General features: G+C 44.2%; 2 protein-coding genes across 18 annotated transcripts in view; one reads left to right on the plus strand and one right to left on the minus strand.

Moving 5' to 3' along the window:
- Positions 1–15: 15 nt before the first annotated feature.
- Positions 16–3,716, plus strand: NDUFB9 (NADH:ubiquinone oxidoreductase subunit B9; the record flags this gene model as incomplete). Its single annotated transcript, XM_030964675.1, has 4 exons — positions 16–158; positions 282–474; positions 2,379–2,492; positions 3,473–3,716. Coding segments are annotated over 4 exons (582 nt in total), but the record flags the coding sequence as incomplete, so codon positions are not given.
- Positions 3,717–6,332: 2,616 nt separating this feature from the next.
- MTSS1 (MTSS I-BAR domain containing 1) overlaps positions 6,333–23,445 on the minus strand; it is a 127,193-nt gene continuing 110,080 nt past the window's right edge. For 2 of the 17 annotated variants that reach the window (XM_030943910.1, XM_030943907.1), the window contains 6 exons: positions 21,886–22,096; positions 14,233–14,352; positions 13,018–13,212; positions 10,804–10,968; positions 10,323–10,485; positions 8,568–9,253 (listed from right to left, as the gene is read on the minus strand). In XM_030943910.1, coding sequence (XP_030799770.1) covers positions 8,568–9,253; positions 10,323–10,485; positions 10,804–10,968; positions 13,018–13,212; positions 14,233–14,352; positions 21,886–22,096 — 1,540 coding nt within the window. Of the gene's footprint in view, positions 9,254–10,322; positions 10,486–10,803; positions 10,969–13,017; positions 13,213–14,232; positions 14,353–21,885; positions 22,097–23,445 lie in introns of all 17 variants that reach the window. The other 15 variants (XM_030943920.1, XM_030943917.1, XM_030943913.1 and 12 more) reach the window with 11 other exon arrangements.

A 23,445-nucleotide genomic window follows, 5' to 3' on the forward strand; every position in this document is an offset into this window, starting at 1 on the left:
AGCGCAGGCGGGCGGGGCCGCGCCCCCTCCCGGCATCCCCCGCGCGGAGGGAGGCCCGCGGAGCCCGGCGCCATGGCCGCCTACCTGACGCACCAGCAGAAGGTGCTGCGGCTGTACAAGAAATCTCTGCGGCACCTCGAGTCCTGGTGCATCCATCGGTGAGGGCGAGGGGAGCCGGGAGCGCTGGCCGGCCTCACATCGGGGCTGTCAGCTCTGCACTGGCTGGGCCCGGGGTGGGGGTGGTTGTTTTCCTCCTCACTGTGCGTGACCTCTGTCCGTAGGGACAAGTACCGCTACTTCGCCTGCCTCCTGAGGGACCGCTTCGATAAGAACAAGGATGTGAAGGACATGGTGAAAGCCACCGAGCTGCTGAAGGCCGGCGAGGAGGAGTTCTGGGCCAGTCAGCACCCACAGCCGTACATCTTTGCCGACTCCCCCGGGGGCATTGCGTACGAGCGATACGAGATGTACAAGGTGAGACAAGGGACAAGGTGACGAGGGACTCCCAGCCGCTCCTGCTGGGCGCTCCTGCGCTGGCTTTGCTCCTGTTTTGTGTCACTTGACGTGGGCAGGGCCGCAGCTTGGCTCAGCAGGGTCGCTTCACTGCTCCATGAACATCTTGCTGCTTATGTGGGAGGAGCTGCTCTGGTTCCTGAAAATGGAGCTTCTTCATCAGTTTGAACATTGCTACTTATTCTCTTGGGATTTTTTTCTGAGGATAATTATCTGCTCTTTTGACAAGCGGGTCAGGCTGGTGCAGGAGAGGGCTGGAGCTGGGGAAGTGAGCAGTGCCCACGGAGCTCTGCTGCCTCCCGAGCACAGCCTTGGTTTCCCTGGTCAGCTCAGGTGTCACCTTGGCTGTGGGAACTTCCCTTCACTCAGTCCCATGGTTCTTCCAGCATTTGAGTAATGGTACAAGTTTCCATTTCCCTTCATGTGCTGCAGTGCCAGATTGTGCAGTTTGTGTGCTGCTGTGTGAGAGCAGCACTGCCTGGAAATAGAAGCCTTATGTTTAGACTCTTTAAGGCACTTCTACAGCTATTGACCATCAAGATTGTTTTATTTAGGAGCAAAAGTTCCATAGAAGAACACAGGGACTTTGCTTTTTTGGCATCATCTTTTTAAGGCATTAGAAGTTAATACTGACCTAGAGACTGCCTGCACCCATTTCCTCCCAAATTTGAAAAAAGTGCTGGCACAAGACTGGATCTGGTCAGATCTTTTTGCATATTAAGCCATGGAAAAAGAAAAGTATGACATAGATTTATCAGGGGAAGAATAAAGAATATATGAGTGAAAAGAGAAGAGAAGAACTTATTTAAACTGGTGCCAAGGTCAAGGGCCTGAGCAGTAGTAGAGATAATAGTCACAGAGAGTGTGGACAGAAAAAAAGGCAGCTGAGCAATAAATTGTCAATATTAGTCTTCATACAGAAACACAGATTGGGTTATGCTTTCTTTTCCTAGTTTGATGGGCTAAAACTGTCTTAACAAAATGACTGTCACAAGGCTTGGGCTGGTTTTTGTATCAGTGACTGTCCATTGTGGATGCTGCTCCAAAATGTAGTTTTTAGAACTCGGGCTGATTGGTGGTTTTAATTGAAGCTTGCTGTGGATGGATATTACTTCAGCAGCTGTGCTATTTTCATTCAGTCAAAGGTTTGTTCTGTCATGAGAATCACAGCAGGAGAGAAAAGTGTGAATATCACTAAATGTATGATAGTACTGGAGCAACTTGGTTTTTTTTTAATTGGGTTTTTTGGTGGGATTTTGTCTTTTAATCAGTGTTCCTCTATTTAAAATGTAAACAATTTGATTTTTTTAAAATCACTGCAAAATTCTAAATTTTGTTTTTTTTCCCTTTTCAGAATGTCTTAGAGGTCAGAACATTTTCAAGATCTTAAAGGCCTAAAAACTGTTCATTTCTTAGTAGTTCTAGATAAGCAGAAATGAGCTGTAATGTTCTGTCTTTGTCAAGTAAAATAAATCAGTAGTTGGAGAGAAGGGTTCCTCTAACCTGCTGCCTTTGAGAGAAGGAAGGGAAGAAATCAGATCTTCTCCTCCACCAGATGGAATTATTTTGAGAAGTTTAGAGTAAACTGAGACGATCTGAGACTTGTTTTGGAATGCTGTGATTTAAGCAAGTCACTGTGATGTCTTCCTGTGGGTCAGGATAACGTGTGAAGTTCTGCCCTCTGCCATGTGCCTTGAGATAGTCAAGCAGCTCTTGAATGTTGTTTTCATGTAGTACTTCAGAATGGGAAAAAAACGTAGGAGTACAACTGGCTTCAGCCTTTGTGTTTCATTCTTCTGCATGTGTGTACAAATGTGATTTCATGTATAAAAAATAGTATTTTAAATCATATATTTCTTCAACAGATTCCTGAATGGTGCTTGGATTTCTGGCACCCTTCTGAGAAGGCAATGTACCCTGATTACTTTGCCAAACGAGAGCAGTGGAAGAAGCTGCAGAGGGAAAGCTGGGAAAGAGAGGTCAGTGCTTGCTCTATGCAAAGGAAAGTCTCTTTAGCACACAGGTATCCTGTGTGGCACAGATGTGTTCTTGGAAAAATTACTGAATGCCTACTGCAGTCTCAGACTCTTCAGTGCTGGAGTCCTTGTCAGTGTGAAACAACCTAAAATGAGCTACAACATTTGTACAACCTACACATTTGTTACAGTGTCTGGAGGGTTGTGAAGGGAGTTTGAAGTTAAAGCTGGACCTGCAGCCTTTTGTCAGTTAGTACGAAGCTGTTACAGCAGTTTTGCGGGGGAAAAGAAAATCCAAGGTGGGATGAAAGGAGACTAACAACCAGAGAATTCCTCTTCTGCTGCTGTGGAGCTCTGACACTTTCTGGTTACACCTTTGAAGGTGATGTGCTGCAGTGGTCATCAGTTGGGCATTGAGATCAATTTCTGGGCCATCCTGAACTGAGAGCTGGTTGGAAGAAGTTGGTGTTCTTTGAACAGTCCTTTGATTCAGTTGGATTGTATGGAACGTGACACTTGTGCTGCTTCAAGAAATATGTATTAAAAGCCTGTGAGGGGCTGCTCACAGGTGACATGCAGGAACAGAAGTCTCCTATTTACTGACTGCAGAGGCACTCCAGAGACACTTGGTCCAGCCTTGGAATTATTTGTCAGCTTCCAAAGCAGCACAATTCAGCCTGTTCGAGAGAGTCATGGTAGATGTGAACTACATGGAAATAATGACCTTTTAAGTGAAATTTCTCATGTAAATCACTTCTTGCTCCTAGAAATTCCTTCTTAATTAGGTAGTATGAGCCTACAGTGATTACTGAGTGGAAGTTAAAGTTGGGAAATGTGAAACCTGTCAGCCAAAGGTGTTACCATTGATTCTTCTCTGTGGAAATAGAGAAGAACCAGTGGTTTTTCGTTTTGCTCATTGCCTGGGCACTGAACATGGAAGTGTGTGTTAATGTGCTAAAGCAGTTGTGTGTCTTGTCTTCTAGGTTAAGCAATTACAAGAAGAAACTCCATCTGATGGTCCAAAAACTGAAGCTTTGCCTCCAGCTCGTAAGGAAGGGCATCTGCCCCCCATGTGGTGGCATCATGTCACTCGACCTCGTGAACAGCCCATGTGAGAGCGCCTTGGGTGTGGATGGCAGCAGTCTGTGCTGCAGGCAGGTGGCACCTCAGTGACCACTTACTCCTCAGAGTAATAGAATAAAGCCAAATAAAGTAACAGAAAAGCTGTTTTCTGGCACACTGCTCTTCTCTGACACACTGACACTTCACTGCCAGCTTGTGCAGGCAGTTCAGATCAGCCCCATAACTTGGAATGTGGTACTAAATACAGGCAAGTGTTAAAGCTGGAGTTGAAGATACAGCCAGCAGCAGACATGGGCTTTGGGTGCTCTTGTAATGAGGGTATTTCTGACCTTTCTGCAGGATAAAGACATCTTTCCCTCCCTTCCCTCCTCCTTAGGCTCTTTGCTGCATTTTTCACTTTTGTATCAAATCTCACAAGACACAAACTTCATTTACAGCATGGTGCTTTCCTCAGGGCATGGATACCAGTGCTGTAGAGCACCAGAGGAAGGTTGATCCCCACATTAACTGAACCCCAGATAACCACTGAGCTGTATCAGTTACCATGCTGCTGAGGATTGTGGCTGTTGTGTGCCCATTCCCGGGTCACAAATGGTTCTGGCAGTGTGACACACTGAAGTGGGGACAAAAAGCTGTTTGCTTCTGCTCACATTCCCAAAGCACTGGTACAACACAGGGGAAGTTCTGCTTACACTTCCAGTAACTGCCCTGTGAGAGAACAGATGCAATACAGCCACTGAGCAAAAGCTCATAGGAAAACCTGGCCCTTCATCTGTTTCCCTGTTTTTAGGGCTAGGAGATGTAGATTGCCTAATCTGACTTCCATTTTACAGAAGTTACTTGACTGTGCCCATGTTTAAGCCTAAAGATTAATATTGTTTAAAAAAAGGCTGGATCTGGCACTTGGTGCCATGATCTAGTTGAGGTGTTAGAAGATGGGTTGGACTCGATGATCTTAAAGGTCTCTTCCAACCTAGAAATTCTGTGATTCTGTGATTTCTCTGAACCCCAATTGAACAAAAGATGGTAAAGCTTCAGCTCTTCTAAGAGCAAAACATATGTAGTTTAGGAATAAGGCTTTAATCTGGTTGATTTTTATAAACTTTTAATCTGCTCCTTTCCAGTAAGTCTGCATGCTAAAATAGGTATGAATTTTGAAAATAAAACTCCAGAAAAACAGCTTTACATATTCCACAGCTGAAATTTTCATTCCTGCCAAGAAGCAGGATCTGTTCTCTGTGCTGTTAGTCAAAAGTAGTGGTGGAATTGAGGTGTGTCCTCTTCCAGCACAGCTGTTCAGCACATGCCACATCTCAGGCTGTAGCTGTCACCTGGAACAAGTGCCTTCAGTATTGAAACAGCGGAGCAAAGCACTGACACCTGAGTGAGACAAGATGCTCAGCAGTACTTCAAATACAGCCACAGAGAGAAGGGGGAATCAAACCATGATCCTTTTGGAGACATTTCTAGCCAAACCACACTGGTTTTTCCTTTAACATCTTCCTGACTGTATTGGGATGAGATGGGTTAACTTTACACAGAGCAGCCCTCATAGTCCTGGGAAGATGTTAAGAGCACACCAGTGCTCCACAGCATCCAGGGTGTCCACTTGGCATCCCCCTCACCAGTGTACTGGGGGTGGGAAAGATCTTGGGAAGGGACAGTCAGGACTCAGGACAACTGACCCAAACTGACCTAAGGGCATGAGCTCCTCTCTGCAGGGTTCCAGAGGTTCTGCCAGGAGCCTACTCCAGCACAGGCTTCCGTGGGCCCTCAGCCTCCTTTGAGCATCCACCTGTTCCAGCATGGGCTGCAGGTGGATCTCTGCTCCCCCTTGGACCTCCATGGGCTGCAGGGGCACAGCTGCATCACCTGCAGGGGAATCTCTGCTCTAGCACCTGGAGTAGCTCCTGCCCCTCCTTCCTCAGAACCTGGGTGCATGCAGGGCTGTTTCCCCCACATATTCTCACTCCTCTCCCCACCTGCTATTGCTGTCCCACAGCAATTTTTTTCTTAAATCTTTTATCCCAGAGGTGGTACCACCGTCACTGTTGGGCTCAGCCATGGCCAGTGGTGGGTCCATCCTGGAGCTGGCATTGGCTCTTTCAGACATGGGGGAAGCTTCTGGCAGCTTCTCACAGAAGCCACTCCAGCAGCCCCCTGCTACCTGAACCTGGCCTCATAAGCCCAGTGCAGTAACAAATGGATACCTTTAGATAAAAATAAAATCATTGCAGTGGCAAAGAAACCAGGCTATTGTGTGACAACTCCAACAGGGAACAACATCCTCCCCTTTCTGCTTTCAATGCTGAGAAAGCTGAACAAAATAAAATATTCAGGGGGAGCCGTGGGAGATGGTGCTGATGTTGTGTTTGATAAATTCTAGCTGTAGCATGGGCAGCGTTGACAGCAGCAATTTTCCTCCTCTGGCTTAAGGAACTGTGGTCCAGCACTGAGGTGGATGCACAAAAATGCAAAGTCATCTGTGCTTCCTGCCCAGGTAACAACAGTGAGGCGCAGGGAAATGTCATCTGTTACTATTTAATGGGAATTTCCATCATTAGCACCTGCACTTCTGCTCCACTGCTGCAACCCTGCTAGTGCCCATCAGTAAAACACAGCTTTATGCAATTTTATTTACTTGGTTTTTAATTCTCTCTTGCTTCTATTACACGCAGATGGAACCTGCATGACCTTGAAAGGCACCATTGATATCCAATGCTCTGGAAGCAAAAAGTCTTTAAGAAGCAAAATATGGGAGTTTTTCAGCAGTTCTTTATTTATAATGTAGGCTTAAGCAATCATTACAATGTAGAAGGGAGACACACTTACAGCAATTATTTATACCAGTTTGGAACAAAAAACTGCACAGGGAGAGGTCAACTCTCAGTACAAACTAGCAACTAAACCACAATAATTTACCATTAGAAACAATTTATTTTTCAGCTGTGACACTGCTTTTACAATATGCAAAAACACAAACAATAGAACTATCCAAAGTGTTTTGTCACATTCTTTCTACATTGAATTTGGCAACATTTTATATTAAATTTTACTGATTATACTAACGTTTAAGAACTAAACAAGTGAAAAGCTGTACTTGGGTACAGTTACATCCATTTATTTCAAAGGTTTAAATAACACTTTTAACTATTGAGATTATCTCCTAACAGTTTTTGTTTATGCAAAAACCATCTCAAAGCCTCATTTGCACAATGCATCAGCTACTGTATCAAGATTGGTGGGCTACACCACAGGCACTACTGTTTATTATATTCTGTAATAAGGAGCTTGTTTTTCAAAGAAAGGAAGGTTTAATATTTTCTAAGAATCATGCTTTTTTTTTTTGCTTTTAAGCCATAACAAAAAAAAAGTTCAGCAAGCACAGCAGTGTAAAATGTCATATAGAACACAGTGACTACACAGTTACTAGAAGTTTCACATCCAATGCAGTTATGTATTAAAGCATAAGAGGTCATGTAGGCAAGTCTAGAGCCAACAGAAATCTGCAGTGTGTGGTGGAAACCAGCCCCTTACGTGTTATTTGGTGCATTTTTGACCAATCCCGGATCCGCAAGTCTGGTGTCCCTCCACACGTGGGGGGGCAGACAGCATCCTTCTGGATTGTCTTGACTGGAACACGTGTCATGCCAAGGGGTCTGCACATTTCTGTCAGCTTTAGGAGACGGGTATTGCAGCAATAACTTACTTTTATTTTAAGGAAAAAATCCAACTCTTAATGATTCTATCAACAGCATTCCAAAAAACATTACTTAAAAGTACAAAAAAAGAGATTACAGTGGTCAGACTCCCTGTATTATCAAAAAGCCAGTATCACCCCCCACCCCCCACCCCTCAACCCTTTTCTTTTCGGTATTTAAGAAAAGCCAATCAACTGCCATTTAAAAGAAGTTAAGAAAAACAAGCCCCTGTATTGGAAAGAAACATTCGCAGTTTATTAGATCACAAGCTGGTTTTGCCTGCCAAATTTTTAAGTGTTTTCTCAAAATAGTTGGGCTTTCTAAGGTGCCCAGCCTGCTGGGCACAGTCAGAAAAAGGCATTTTGATAACATTTAAGAACTCCCTGCTTGCATTTTACAAATGTTTTCACATTTATAACTGCCTTAAGCCTGTTGTCCTTGTTTGTATTCAGCGGAAGGATGAGCGGAACAAAACGTGAAAGTGGAAGAACCAAGCCTACACAGTTAAGGCTGCATGCATGTGACTGAGAGTTGCTGCTGTGCAGTCAAAAAAGAAATGTGGAAAAACCCAGTTTTTAAAACACCCTACAGAAACAAAACACTGCAATCCAATATGGCTTATTCTGATGCATTTACCATGAAGCTACTAGTAATTCATCCTACTAGGCTACTTTTGTGCAACAGCATCTGCTATTTTGATGGCATCTCCCTCCCCCACTACCCCCCAATAACTCTACCAACTGCAGGTTTCTTCCTTGCATTATATATTGCTTTATTGTCAATTTTTATTCCTGCTTTTCAAACTTTTTTAAATACTTAAATGACGATCCGTTCCATATAGCTTGACTTGAACTGTAATAAGTCCCATTGTTCTATTTTTTAACCTCACTATTACAAGGCGCTCTACAAAAGCTTGCAAAAAAGCCAAATTTTCATTAAATTCATTTGCTGAAGTTAACTACTCGACAATTTTTTTTTTCTTCTATGATTTAAAACTTTACAAAGAGAGTTATAAAAAAGGTAAATGGGATTTGGCACCTTCAGAAAAAATTAAAAGTGTAACTTAGATCAAAAAAATGCAGAAACAAAATCATTGATATTTACAAATTAAAACACCACTGAAGATTATGTCTTACTATGCTCTTTCATTTGTTTTCTCTTTCAGAGTACTTTCAGACCGTCTGTTACCGAGTATCTTAAAAAAATCACTGATTACAGATTGGAATGGATAGAGACAGATACGTTTTCTCACAGTTCCTCCTCGGCGTTCAGTAGTCTGGCAGCTTCTCCTCTCCTAGGAAATACGAGGCGCAGAGCGATCGTTCGTGGTCGTCTTCTTCAGCTTGACGCCGCGCCGGATGGCGTTGAGCATATCCTCCCCCTGCGGGGCATCGCCGGGGCTCAGCTCGCCGGGCTCCAGCTCCGCAGGCCCCGCGGGTGCCAGGCTGCTGATCCCATCACGCTCGCCCTCCTCGCCCTCAGGCACCGCCTGCCTCTGCTCCTCGGCAGCGCCCGCTCTCTGGCCCGACGCCGGAGGGTTGACAGCTGCCTGCCCGCTCCATGAGGGCATGCTGGTGACAGCCTGCCCGCCCTCTCCTGCTGCTGGAGACTCCAGGCTTTGCTCGGGGCACTCTTCTGTCCCAGCGAGGGCACCGGGCAGCCCCCCCGGGATATCGGGGACGGTTGGCGTTTTGACGGGGATCACCGGCGTCTTGATGGGAATGGGGCCTCCGCCAATGGTGCCGCGCCGGACCGAGGGCTTGGTGGAGGGCGTCCGTCGGATGGTGGCGACGCCGGGGGTGGCCATGCCCGGTCCCAGCGTGGTTGGCAGACCTGCGGTGGAAGCAGGACGCTTGGTTTGAAACATTCTGCGATAGGACTGGCTAATGTCACTGTTTCTTGGGATGGTGGAAGATTTGTCAAACTCCTGTTGTTCTGCCTCCTGGTCACCACTCACAGAGAAATAATCATAATCTGAAACTGATGCCAAAAGACAGAGTTAGGATCAAGCTGGAGCAGACAGCTGAGTCATGTCAGTAAGTCTGAAGTACGGATAGGTAACCAAAAAGTCTGGAGTCAGTAAGAACGAAGGGAGTTTCCACCTCTAGAAGGAAGAAAGTCCAAGGTTCTGTGACCAAGATTTGACGCCTGAAGGCATCACAGCAGACCAATCCTACAGCTGCAGGGGCCCCATGGCTCTTGTGAAAGAGAACAAGCTCCATATTTGTCACCAGCATGAAGATACCAAAACCTACAAGCCACGTGCCACCACTTGTAGATAGAAATACTTGGAAAATGTACTTTAGATTAGGCAAGTGGGTTCAGGGGACTGTGTAGCAGTAATTTCAGCAGCAAACTTGTTTATTTTGCAAACAAAGTAAATCCCTGCTGTCAGCTCTGAAAACTCAGCCTCAGCTTTAGTAATTGCACTGGGTTCCTTCCTCTCCATGTAAGTGCTGAGGAAACAAGGTTTGAACTGCAAACACCAAGCCTGGTCTCTCTCAGCTTGCTGCTGGTTCTGAAACAGGGTACAAACCCCAACACCTTACTGCAGCTTCCTAGCTACGCCTAAGTCTCCAATGGAGTCTTTTTCCAATTACAACATTTCTGCTTAGGCAGGAAAATAAAAAGTCACCAAGGGAAACCAAGAGCAGATTGAGAATGCTGTTGGAAGACAGCAAAGCTCATGAGTGTGCATTTGCTGAGACAATAGTTCAGAAAGGACCCAAGAAGTATTGGATGCAATACCAGTGTCATTTACAATTCCAGGATCCTCTTTAAAATGGTGGCATCCTTAGGCTGAAACTCACTGAAGCAGTGCACAAGAAAATACAATTGTTCAGTACACTATGCAGCAGTGCAGGTTTCTGTGTAGTTAATCAATCCAGGCTGCATTCCAAGCTGGAAAAATCTTCCTAACAGCAATACCAGCCTTCCTCCCCAGCTGACTACAAAGCCAGCAAAGGATAGCTGCTCTTTGCACCATGGGGTGAGTGTGTGATGGCCAGGGTGGGAATGCTCTAGAAAGGAACATCTCCTGAATGGGTACCTTGAGATGGGATGGTGTCCTCTGAACAGCATGGAGTTGTTGTCTGGGTGCTGTAGCCACTGGAGCACTGCAAGGAATCCCGACTGCTCCTCTGGGTGTCCAACTGCAGCCCTCTGGACAGAGCAAGTGCCAGCTCCTCACAGGCCTCCATCTCCTCACCCTGCTGCTTACACACAGGAGAGAGACTCGTTACACCTGAAAGGGTCAGTCACCTTCACCCACTTTTAACTAGCTCTCCTCCCCATCAGAGCTTGTCACCATCATAATCCAACAGGACTGAGCCCAGCCATTTGCTTGGGCATAGGAACAGATGCTTCTTTGGAGTACATTGCTCTTTGAAAGTCAGTGCCCAATGGTGCATTCCCTCCTGCCTGCATGATTCCCACCGACCACACCGGCACCACTTCCCAGATAAACACAACATAAAGCCAGCATGGCCATTTCCTTTGCACAAAGAGGGTATGTGAAATGAGAGCTTCACCCTTGTGGCAGCTGACACTGTCATGCTCCGAGGTCTCTGTGGCTCCTCGGGGGCGGCGGGGGCTCCGCTCGGAGCGGCTCCGTTGGCGTCGGGCTCGCGCTTGTCCTTGCGGCGCTGCAGCGTGTTCACCACGGGCTGATCGTACGGGCCCGGCTTGGCCCAGTCCTGGGGAAACCAGCTCGTTAGGGACAGCCTCCATCAGGAACTGTGCTCAACCACAGGCAAAACTATGCAACAGGGCAATCTTAATGCAACGGATTGTGTGTCAAACTGGATATGCCTTTCTGAATAAGGTGAGAAATTAATTTTGAGGATATTAAAAATCCTCATTTATTAAACCTATTTCCTTTATTAAAAGGAATCTAAATTTCCCATTCTACCTAAATGTTCTTCTATGAAGGTATTTAACATTTTGATACTATAGTTTTATCTAAATGAAATTCCATGGTGTCAAAGCCTACATTTTCAGAATTTTGAGCACAAAAATCACTGTCACACAGCAGAAGATACAGATAAATGTCCAATCAGTGATGAAACTGTTCCAGATATACACAGGTTCTCTAGTATTACATGCTGTTGCAGATGTCTTCAGTTCTGAAAAATTAGGCTTGAACAGATTTTTCATATACATTAGTGGAACAAGTTACTGTGAGTTATCTCTCAGTTTACTTACTAACTGAAATCTAGTTTATAATGATAGTCTGTACTGAACAAAGACTAACCTCACTCTGAATTATTGGTGCTGAATTTGAAACAGAAATTCCTCAGGCCATGAGGGCTGTATTCACTTGGGGCTCTATTAAGCAAAGTCCTGAGGGTGTGCAGAACCCACACACTGCCACAAAGAGCTTGACTGATCCAGGCCCTGTGCTGGGATGCAGAACCAGTGCTAAGCAGCAGCCTCCCAACACCAGCTGCTCCAGGGGCAATCCCAATCCTAAAAGTTTTCCTTCACTGAGACAAAGGCTGCTTTAAAAATGAAAGGAACAACTAGTGCATGAGAATGGGCCCCACACCCTCCCAGCTGCCTGCTGGGCAGCCTCCCACAGCCTTCTGATAGACAATTAATGATGGACCAAGACCACACTGTGGGTTTCTTGAGGTGTCTCAGTCCAAGAAATCAGAAGTGCAAGGCTGCTGAACTGACAGACCCCTTTGGACAGACAGGTATTGATTTTGTTAACTCATGTGAAACTCTGCTTTGCCTTCACAGCTGTGTCTCTGATCTCAAAGTGTTTTGTTGTGAAATATATTGGCAGAGAGTTTCTAGCAGAGACACAACAAATGACCCTGAAGACCCAGGACCACTGTGGCCACCCTGAATGTATCCCAACAGTCTCCAGCTGCTGGAGAGAGTAGGGGCATCTGTAACAAGTTATCTCAATTTAGATGTGTATACATGGGTCCTGTGGTGCATATGCAGTATTACACAAACATCCACAAGCACTTAAAATCTGCACAGCTACTGTTGACTGCACATCAGCCTTGCTGAGGATCCAGAGCAACAGACAAGAGACCTTTTGCCTTTGCTCTAGGGCAGAGTCTCCCAGGGGAGCCACCTGGCAGGGATGAACTTTCAGGCTCTAGCAGAGCAGACATGTTTTGATGCCAAGTAAAATCCCTGCAGATCCAGCTGGAGCAACTGAGAGAAGATACTGCACTCTTTTTTGGTGTTCTCCCCAAGAGAGCAAAACGAGCTGGGTGAGTACATCCAGACTGTGGCAGTAAAGCTTCAGTCACCACTTGGGTTTACCTGGTGCTGAGCACCTTCTTAAACCACTCCAGCTGGATCTAGGAGAGTGGGCCTGCCTACAGCCACAGGGAGAACATCAGGGTGTCCAATGTATGGTCCCACTGAAACAACTGGATGCCCTTCCCTGCTCAAGTGAGCATTTTGACCATGCTAAATAAGTTTTTCTCCCCCCTGAATAGAGCCCAGGTGTTTTCACCAATGTTTCAGAGCTAAATTATTCCTTCCTACCTAGATGTTGTCAGCTTTGGTATGTTTCAGTTGGTGCCAGAATGCACAAGGTCATTCAGAAATACCCATAACCAGATTTTAGGTGTGATTTTCACCATGCAGTGCCCATTCAGAGTGATATCAAACAGAGCAAATCACCCAGGAATTACACGGACCGAAAGGGAGCAACAACTGCCGTGTGCATGCTGTTGGGATGAGGAGGTGAGGACTGCCACAACAAAAGGAACACAAACCTTCCAGCTAGGGATCTTAGATGATGGCAACATGCCTGGCCCAATGGTGTAATAATGAACGTAGTCTGGAAGGAGGGCTGAGGGAGCCCGAGTCCACGCGCGGGAGACAGGCGGGAAATGAGGGAAAGGACCTGCACCAACTGAAGCTACGGATGGGTCACTTGATAAACTACAGTGATAAAACCCATTAGACAACTGGAAATGAAACAAATAAAAAAAAAACAAAAACAGAGAAATTAATATAAACAGGATGAACACAAAAATACACTGTGACTGATGTTCTAGGGAGAAAATCTCTGTATCTTAAAACAAAAGAAAGGAAATTCTTCAATTTGCTGCAAATAAAAAACAGAAAATTGATACAATGCTTGTGAAAAGTGAAATCACCTGAAAACTGTTATCTACAACAAATTTCAGGCATCCATCTAGCAGTCATTGTCTCCAGGCTGAGCAGCTTTTCCTCCTGTCCATGAAAGCAGCACACTGAAAAAGCTTTTGCAATTTAGGTACCCCGCAGACTCTGGACATGGAAACAGAACTTTTCCAATCCTGAAGCCATTTGCATTGGTGGTATTTAGTCTGTAGTGTAGCTGGACAGAGAGGAAAAGCATAAAGCCTTCAAACATGATGTGTTCTGGCTGTGTGATGATATGGAAGAACAAAACAACAAAAACCAACAGCAAGGATTTACCAGATGAGAAAGGAGACTGCTATCACTTCCTCCCCCAGTTTAGAGTCTCCCATGTAATTTAGTAGAGTATCCCATGTAATTTATTCTAACCATGTGTATTTTGCTTTCCTTTTTGGTAAAAAAAACCCCTAACCATTAATTAGTGTAAAGTATGCTACCTAATGGGAGAGATGGGAGAAGCCACAAACAGCACAACCTGGGCAAGGTGCTTTTGGTCAGGCAACCAGCTGGATTTGGGCAGCATTCCACAATCTCTTTGAGTAGAAAAGCTGGAAAATTACCTTTCTTAGAAAATCACCTCTGTAAAATGCCCAGTTTGTAGCTTCTCCCAGTAGCTAGTTCAAAGGTAATTGTGGTTTTTATTCAAACATATTGACATCTAAGGGAGCGTGCAGCAGCTCCTGGTCTCATCCCCACAAAGAGGAATCCTGGCTGCATCCCATGCATGGAGGTTTTGTCGAAATGTTGCAGGGTTTGGATAACGAGCTAGTAGGTTTGTACGTCTTGGAGACAAAGATTTTCACCTTATCTGTGGAGGCCCAAGCCCCCATGGTGGAGCCTGAGCTGACTGAGGTGGGGGAACTGCACTCGCTCACTGACTGGCAGGTTTCAGAGGCTTCTGAAGAGGCAGAGCTGGACGAGTTCTGCAGCATAAAACAGCACCGCAATGCAGGGAAAGGATACACAAGCCACCAGAAAAGAAAAAAAAATCACAAACAAAAAGACAAAAAGCACATACACAGAGACACACAGGAGAGGGAAGGATGAGAGAAGCAAAGGGTTAGGATTTTAAAGATCAATTAGAAACTGCTCAAAACTATTGCTAATGTTCATGAAATCTATGAAAAAAAAAGAAGCCATTTGCTTAATGCAAGAACTTGCCACACTGCTTAGGAATGAGGGAATTGAGGCAGAGACCTCAACTCCTCATTGCAATTTCAGCATCTCAATTCTGCTGCTGTCTCAGAGCAAGAAGCTGAGGGCCCTGAGGGCACCTGTGGTCCAAACATGCAATATACTGAGACAACTGATTTATACAGAAAAGCAGATCATCAGTACTTCAAAGACACAAAGTTTAGATTTAAAACATGGAGTAGCAAATGTCACATTCACAAGTTCTCGTACATTCGGATCTGCAAAAGTGCTTGTGAAAAGCTCATCTGAGTTCAAGTATTATGGAACAGAGAAAGAAGTGATACTTACCAAAACTGGAGGTTTCCAAAGTGCATGACCTGTATGCATGTGCCTCTGCAGGTAGGATGCATGCACCAAAAGCACTCTGACTCAAACCCTCCTGCCCAGCAGCCAGCAGGAAGGTACATGCACTCTGCTGAGGGCACAAGTGCTGGCATGTGCTTGCCACCTGCCTTCTCCTAACAGCTGAGGCAGAAAATACCAGGGACTTCGATGGAGAGTCAAGGAAAATGCAGTGTCCACTGAACACATCAAACATGTTGCTCCTACCTAGGAACTTCTCCAATTTTCAGTGTACACCTTTATGTACCTTTGTTGCTGTCAGACCTCTACAACAGCATCTAATTCAACTGCACAAAGGCCAAGGTGAATAACCACATGCACCATTTTACCAACTACAATGCTCTTCCACATCTCCCCCTTGAAGTGGCATCCCCTCTGTGGGGATGTGTGTCCAGGTCCAACTGAGAGCTTGGACATGGTCACAAATACTGGCAGATGTGTCAGGGCAGTACTGAGCTCTCTATTCACTCAGAAATTCAACACTAGCAAGACCAATTCACCCGTTAGAATCCAAGGACCTGTGAAAGAAGTCTATCTAATGTGTTTTATGACAGCAGAGAGAATGTGTGGCTGTATCCAGTTTGTGTAGCAAAGACAGCAATTTCAAGGAACTACATGTTGCAGAGGAAGGGAAATCTCACCTGAAGTAGAATTCCCCATTTAACCTTAGGTAAGATCTGGAGTGAGTTTGCAATAGAAGGCCAGCTGGATATGAGGCAGTGTAGGGCAGCAATTTCTTCTAAAACCCACAAGTTGTCTCACTACTCACCAGGAGCTATAGATGGGTAATTACAGCCAGCACCTGGGTAGAAGGAAATGCAGGTCTCCCAGGATGGAACACTGTCACCATAAGGATTTTGGTGAAGGCTGCCGGGGCAGCTGAGAAGTCAACACAGTATCAGCATCTTGAGCTTACTGGTAAACTGTGATTTCAGTGAAATTTTGCAAAGGCTGCTAAAATTTTAAAAAGCATGTAGAGTGATGGAGTATTTTATAGAAATAACACTCATGCCACCCTATGCTGACATGAGATGATCTGAAGGTGACCTGTCAAATGTGCTTAGGGTAAAAGTCTGCTCAGCTAACAAGGCTTGTATTCAAAGTGCAGGAAGAGTTGAGGTGAAGGTACAATCAGAGGGAACAGCAACAAATGACACATAGCTGTTAAGGGCAGCAGTAAAAGTGGTGTACCTGATGATGCAGTGGCATGATATTTAGTGGAACTTGTCACATTCTTGATTTAATGCAACTCCTTTTACAGGAAAAAAGCCTCTAAATATAAGAATACTGACGAAGATGAGCTGCAGTTGACTCTGCCATCAGTCATAACGATGGTGCACTGAATGGAGATGAGACTTTTGCCTCTATCCCTAGAGAAAAATACATTATAGAAAACTAGCTTTTACACTAAACTCCAGAGTTCTGCCTGACATTCCAGGTACCTCAGCAAAAGAAGCCTCAGGAGAATACTCATACTACTGTTATGGTTTAGTCAGGCCAAAAATCAAGATAGAAAAATGCAATTACAGACATTTTTTTTCTGAAACCTCCTATTTATGGCCTGAATGACCCTCCAGGGTCTGCATGCTCTGCACATGGCAGGAGAGATAGGAAGGGTCTGAATGCCAAGCATGGCATCTCCCATGCTACCTTGTTTTCTACAGATGCCCCAGGGGCGACAAGTAAGAACTTGGGAATTTACATTTAATACACTATTTGTGTTTACAAGACAGAAATTTCACAAGGTTTTGTCAAGGAATGGTAGAAAGAGCTCATAAATTAAGTTTATTACCAACAAAGATGCATTTAAAAAGGTCAAAAATGCAGATTCTGAAGATGCAAAGTATTGGCAGAAAAAAAAGATTGGATTTGGTGAACTTATTTTTACAATAAAATGACTCCTCCAAAGTGAAAAAAAGGTGACAAAAAGAACTCTCCCACTAATCCAGTGTGTCCGTTTTCAGCAAGAAGAGCTGGACAGAGGCTGAACCAAGATGCCATGGGGAAAACATCCTGGGAGCTGATGGAAATGCAAGAGGTGGTGGTATAGAAACAGGGTCTCCTCATCTTCAGAAACTTGCAAGGCACAGAGAAAGGGAATCTCTGGTCTTGCTAAAAAAGGATTCCAACAATGGAGAGGGGAGCAGAAGAATACTGAACTCCTGAAGGAAAAGCACAAGGAAAACATGACTGGCAGCAGGTCAAAGGATGCTCAGGTCAGACTGGAGAGCCAGTCCTGAATGGCTGCATTTAGATGTGGGAAGCACAGACTTCCCTTCTTACCATAAAGTACATTAGGGACTGAAAACAGAAACTGCGCAACTGCTGCTTGGGCAAGGAGTCTCCAGACTTTGCAGTGCTTGCTCTAGATGCACAAGCCTTGGCACACCCTCTCCTGGGAGCACACACACAGGGCAGACCAATTTCTACTCCCCAGCCCATGGTGTGAGAAATCTGACTATCTGATCTTTTTCACCTTGTTTTAGTAGATTCCTTTTTTAAAATGACTGTTTTGTTTGATTAATTTTTAAAATCAGTTCTTCCATTTAAGCTGTTTTTTTTCCCACAGCTGCGATAATGGCAGTTCTGCTCTGTTCTAAAATTATCTCTTCTGAGAAAAAGCTTAAAATTAACAGTATAAAGCTAAAGCTTTATGCTCTGCAGTGACAAGCAGTGCCCCAAATGTACATTTGTACAAGTGTAGCTTGGTCTCTGGTCTCTCAGATGAGCCATGGATAGTGTCCCACTACTTGGTGTGGTATGTATAAGTGCCAGCGGGGATATAAAAAAAAAGATTTTCTGAGCTACTGGACTGTACAATTATATTTTCCATCTGCCGTCCTACTAACCTATAACAGGACCATGCTTATCTTGGATTACTTGCATCCTTTGTTTGCTATGTTTTGCATTCAACCATGGCATTGCTTTCTTAACCCTCTCCTGTTCTCAAACAGGAGACAGAGATTCCTGGACAAGGATTTCCCAGGAGACCAAATCCTAATGATGAGCGTGGTCCGATGTCCCTCTAGAGTCAGTGGAAGATGGGCTCAGCTACTTTTAGAAAAGCTCTGGATACTGACTCAAGGTCACTTCCTGAATTTGTCTAATTCCCAGGAATCTGCCTCTATTGACTCTAGATCAATATCTCTGTATTTATCTTTCTAGTCAGGGACAAATTATTGCGAAGCAACTTATAAAAGTAATTTTAGAAGAAACAAATATCTGGTGATAAGTTACAGATGGGTTTCAGTTTGAACTTGATTTTTGGTTTGTTTGTTCACTTTTGGTGGGTTTTTTGTTCTGTTTTGGGGTTTCTTTTAAGGTCTGATTTGGAAGCATTTCTTAATTTAAATGGAAAACTGAACAGCTGTAACAATATATTTTCCCTATTCTAACTTGCAGCTATTTCAAGCAATGGAATCTACTCAAAAGCAGACTCTGCAGCTTTATAACCTGTACATGTAGAAGCAACTTCACATTCCGTTTCTCTCCACTGTTTAGAGAAAGTGCTTTCCAGATCATTCTAGCAATAAAGAATTATCTCTCTGCTGTCTGACAACACATCAACATTTTTATCTTCACCTACTTCTTTCTCTCCCTTTGCTTTCATCTCCATGAAGTCACAAACAGCCTGTAAAATCCAACTGCGTAAGTGCTTCCCTACACGTTCAGTTCAAATCCAGTGGATCCTATTATCATGCCCTGGATCAAACATCACTATACTCCTATCACACCATGTGATCACAGGTACTCCCAGGCCTCAGTTTGTCTACCACACAGGGCAAGCAGCAGCAGCCACACCCAATGCCCATCCAGGAGCCACTCTGTGCTTCCAGCAGCTCTGTCAGAAGGGCTTTGTAGGAGGTCACTGTGTGTCATGGGCAATGCTGGCCATGCCTGACCTTACACCTGGCATTTAAACCAACTATTCCACTCCAGAAAGAGATCGGTGATGCTCTTCCAGCTGTTCAGCTATACCCAAATGTACCACTTTAATTAGGATTAAAGCCTTTTACAGTGACTTTCCCTCATGTACAGCCATGTGCTACAGGCTAACACTTTTACTCCCAGCAACAGCAGACAGGTGCTCCTCACACAGCAGTGAAAGAGCAGTCTGGTTTTGTAATTGCTCTTTTTCCTATCCTCTATGCTAAGTGTGATAACAGTAAAGACTTACTACTCTTACTACCAACTACAGGCTGGAAAGCAATCTTCATTTTGTCAGACATCTCTCTTCTGGTATGGTCTGTATCTCGTTTCAATCTCCAGTTACTCTTAGTTTGAGATTCCCACCAACTCCCCACCCCCGATCTGTGATTTTGAGGAAATTCAATTTAGTTTTCAGTGACACTTGCTTGCCTAAAATATAGGCAAGCTTATACACATAATAGCTTCACAGAACTCATATATTCACATTCCTATAATATGGGAACTATACATGGCTCCCTTCTGCTTTTTTTTCTAAAACTCATTATTAAATGAAAAAGGACTTTGTTGATCCAACATATGCCACAGCATGTAGCCAGCAAACCATCACCTGCACAAAATATACAGCTTTTATTCTCCTTTGCTGGTTTCAGAGCTTGCTTTTCTGCCTTCTCAGTGTCACTACCAGAAACAATATCATCAGTGCTTGAGACAGAGCAGCAGCCACCCCCCACCCAGCACCAAGCACAGCCCCAGGAGATCTGTCAGTTGGTTAGAGACACACAACACGGGGTGATGCTGCCCACTGAACAGCTCCTGCTCAGCTCACAGTCACCTGTCAGCACAACACACACAATTTACTGAGTGCTGAACACACAAAGCAAGACACTTAAGCAAAGATGAAGCAGCCAGGCAATGATCTGTTACCTTTTCCTCTGTAAAGGTAAACAGAACCAGAGACATACAGAGCACATACCTATTAGTTATACCAACACACTACACTTGTCACACTGCTGCAGCCTTCTACAGCTCATGAAAAGCTCAAGGGATGCTTGGATAAGTTTGCAACCTTATGGAGAGTTTCTAAAATGAAGTGAAAGCATATGAACTTAGCTGGTGTAAATCAGAGTGACTCCCATCGACTTTCAGGATGTTCTGCCACCTGATACCAGCCTAAGTTCTCTCCTCTGCTTAACAGGGGAATTTGCAAAGAGAGGTGTTGGTTTTTTTTCATGCTAACAGCAATTGCAAATTTAGATCCTTGTCTGCAAACACAGCATCATCATGTGGATTACTGCCCTCTTACGCAGGTGCAGTGGATACTATGAAAACCAAAGATGATGCTAGCATGTGTAACTGATGTATGTATCTTAAAAGTCAACTTCCTTACCTTGTTACTATTCCAGTTTACTTTATTATTGCTCATTTACTTTTTTGCATTTCACTTAGGTTAGCCATAGCCAATCTAAACAAAACATTCATTTTATTAGTGTGCACAAAGTTCTTCAGGATGTCATCTATAAAAAAAAGCTGCTGTGTCCAGACTGGGGACAGAAGAGGTATCGTTTGAAAAGAAAGCATTTCTATTAAAATGAAAGAAGGAAACAAATTTTAAAACCATTGAGTTTCCCTTGAGAACGTGTTCCAAGCCTAAATGGACCAGTGTTGTTTTGGATGATACTTTAAAAATTTCTCTGAGGGTACTACTTACTAAAAGTTCTGCAGAAGGCAAGGGTCTGTGCGCTATCAAAGGTGGTCTAGGGTAGTTTCCATGGGCAGGTGACACTTGATAACCACTAACACTTGCTGACTATGAGGATTAACACTCCCCAACCATGCCTTAAAAACTACCTACTCCCCAACATGTAAAAAGGAGTGCAAGTACATTTTTGAAGTAAAAAACAGTTTTTCTCCAGTGACCTCAGGGTGTATTAAAGTAATATTCAACAACAGGATACTAGGTCCTTTTCAGTTTGTAGGTAAAATTTTCAATGGGATTTATAATGTGAAAAGGCAATTCAGCCTTGATTAAAAATATTACAGTTGCTGTGTGATTTCTTAAAAAAAAAAACCAAAAAAACAGCAAAGAGAATTCAGGAGCTGAAAGATATAGGCCACAGAGCATTGCACACCTCTGCCTGCAGATGGCCAGTGAGTTTTCAGAGGAAGGATGCCATGAACAAATAGAGTAGCAGCTTCCTTCTGCAGACCCAAAACTGCTCAGGGCAAGTTTATTTATATTTGTAGTGAAATCCTCTCCATCTGACTGGCTTCAGGATGTTATAATATATGACTGCGCAAAACCTCATTTCTTATGAGTCCCATAAGGAATTAATAATACCTCCCATTTTCATGCAGAAACCTTATTTCTGCAAGGTCTTCAATTGAGAGTCCAAAATTCAAGTCTATCCACAGAAATGGGTGTCATAAAAAATGGCAAATCAAATTCCATATGATAATGCTGGTAGCATTTAGAGTATCCCAGACCCATTGCAGAGGAGGAATTAAAGAAGTCTCTCTAATGCCAAAGGCACCAGTACCGGTACTATGGCTGTCGAAAGGATGTTCTGGCATCAGTATTTGCCCATTAAACAGCAAAGAGCCATCAGGTATTAACCATTTACAACCTGTGCAGGATATTAAGTGGCAACTTCAGTGGGTAAAATGAATATTATTCCCTCTATAAGGTGGGTCTTCTTGCTCTTGGTTGTCTGTATTTATCTCAAAGTTAGGCATCTAGGCTCCCTCCAGGACCAGAGGGAAAATTGTACAGCCCAAGAGCGACATGGAGTCATTTATGCCAAAGCAGCTTAAATCACTCCAGCTAGAGGCCCAACTTTTGGATAAATGAAATGCACTGAGACAACGCTTACCCTCAATGTTTAAACTGACTCCAGGTACCCCAAAACCACACCAGATCCTTGTCCTGAAAGGTGAGCTGAGTTAGAGATTGCAGCTCACACTCAGGATTGTGTTCTCATGCTTGCACGTACCTGGTTAGGTGCTTCTGGTGGCATGGGGGATGGCGATTTGGACTGGAAAGCATCCTGGGACATGAATCCAGAATCATGGGAGGACACACTGGACAGCCTCATGGGTGCCTGCTGAGGCAGATTGGAGCTGCGATAGCGATAGTGTGAACTAGGTGAGTGCGAGAGCGAGCCACTGGAGCGGGAATCACTACTGTTAACGCTGTTCAGACTGCTGTGAGAGACAAAAGGAACACAGAAAGGAAAGGGGAGAGGAAAAGACACAAGGGTGGGGTGGGGAGAGACCCATATACAGTACAATTAACATTCCACATGTCTCTAGCAACAGGCAGCAGCATAAACCAGAAAAGAAAAACGTTGACAAATTAAATATATATATATATATATGCACATATATATCAGTGAAGAACCATAAGCAGCTGCAGTATCCCTGGTGATGAGAGAGAAAATGGCATTTTATCTTGAGTGTCATTCAAATGATCAAATCTTAACCACTCAGACTTCAAACTCAGGTTAGGGATGAAGGAGTTGCTACATGCCCTCCCTGAGCATGGCACTTGCTCAGAAAGTGTCTGCTGATGGTTCTCCTATTTCTGACTCACAGCTGGACCAGATTGTCAATGGCATTTCTAGCAGGGGGACCAAAGACACTGGAGTTCATCTAAAAGTCTGCCTCTAGGCATGCTGCTGCAGACAGCCAGCAGGACAGTGTGAGACTTCTGAAAGCACCACCAAACCCCCACACTTCAGAGTACCTGGGACACGTTTTGCTCACTTGAAGGCTTCCTACTAGATAAAAACACATGACAGCACATGGAGTGAAGCCAAGCCACTGGGTACGGAGCTTTAGTCAGTAACAAGGACAACCAGAGAATGAAACCCCAAAATTAATATCCATTAAAACAAACCAAAGTGATTTTTCAAAGGAAGAGACTGATTTTTAATCCTTAGAATCCATACATGCCAGCCACAATGTGGGAGCTTGGGAATTTCCTGCTGAGGTGGCTGAGCAGGACTAGCAGGATGCAGCAATCTGATGGCAGCTCCCTGCACTGGCAGCAGCCTGCCCTAAGGATGGCTCTAAAGGATACACAGGTGAGGCTGCACCTCCTGTGCGCCAACACCACCTACACACACCCTGCAAGTCAGCAGGGAGCAGAGCAAGAGGAGCTCTGCTTTGTTTTACCCACACACGTCAGTCTGTGCCATACAGGTTTTACCATAGAAGATGAATTTGATTAGGAAGGGATGATGAATTTTTGGGGTTTTTTTTGCCATTTTCTTTTATAGCTTCAGGATATTGCATCTTTAAGCCTGTGCTCATTGCTCTAAATATACACATTTTCATATATATATATATAAAATACTGACTTTTTTATATATATCTGCATGCAGAGACAAGTAGGTGCATAGAAGTTGTGTTCACTTGCTCTGACATGCTGTAGGTAACTTTGCTCATACACAGGGAACCTGCAGTACATAGCTCATAAAGCAAACTGAAAGGTAATCATTTGAGAGCAGCTCGAGAGGTGTTGAGCAGAATACACAACAAGGTATCTTCCT

This window comes from Camarhynchus parvulus, chromosome 2 (genome assembly GCF_901933205.1).
Source record: "Camarhynchus parvulus chromosome 2, STF_HiC, whole genome shotgun sequence".
In the NCBI taxonomy this organism is placed as follows: Eukaryota; Metazoa; Chordata; class Aves; order Passeriformes; family Thraupidae; genus Camarhynchus; species Camarhynchus parvulus.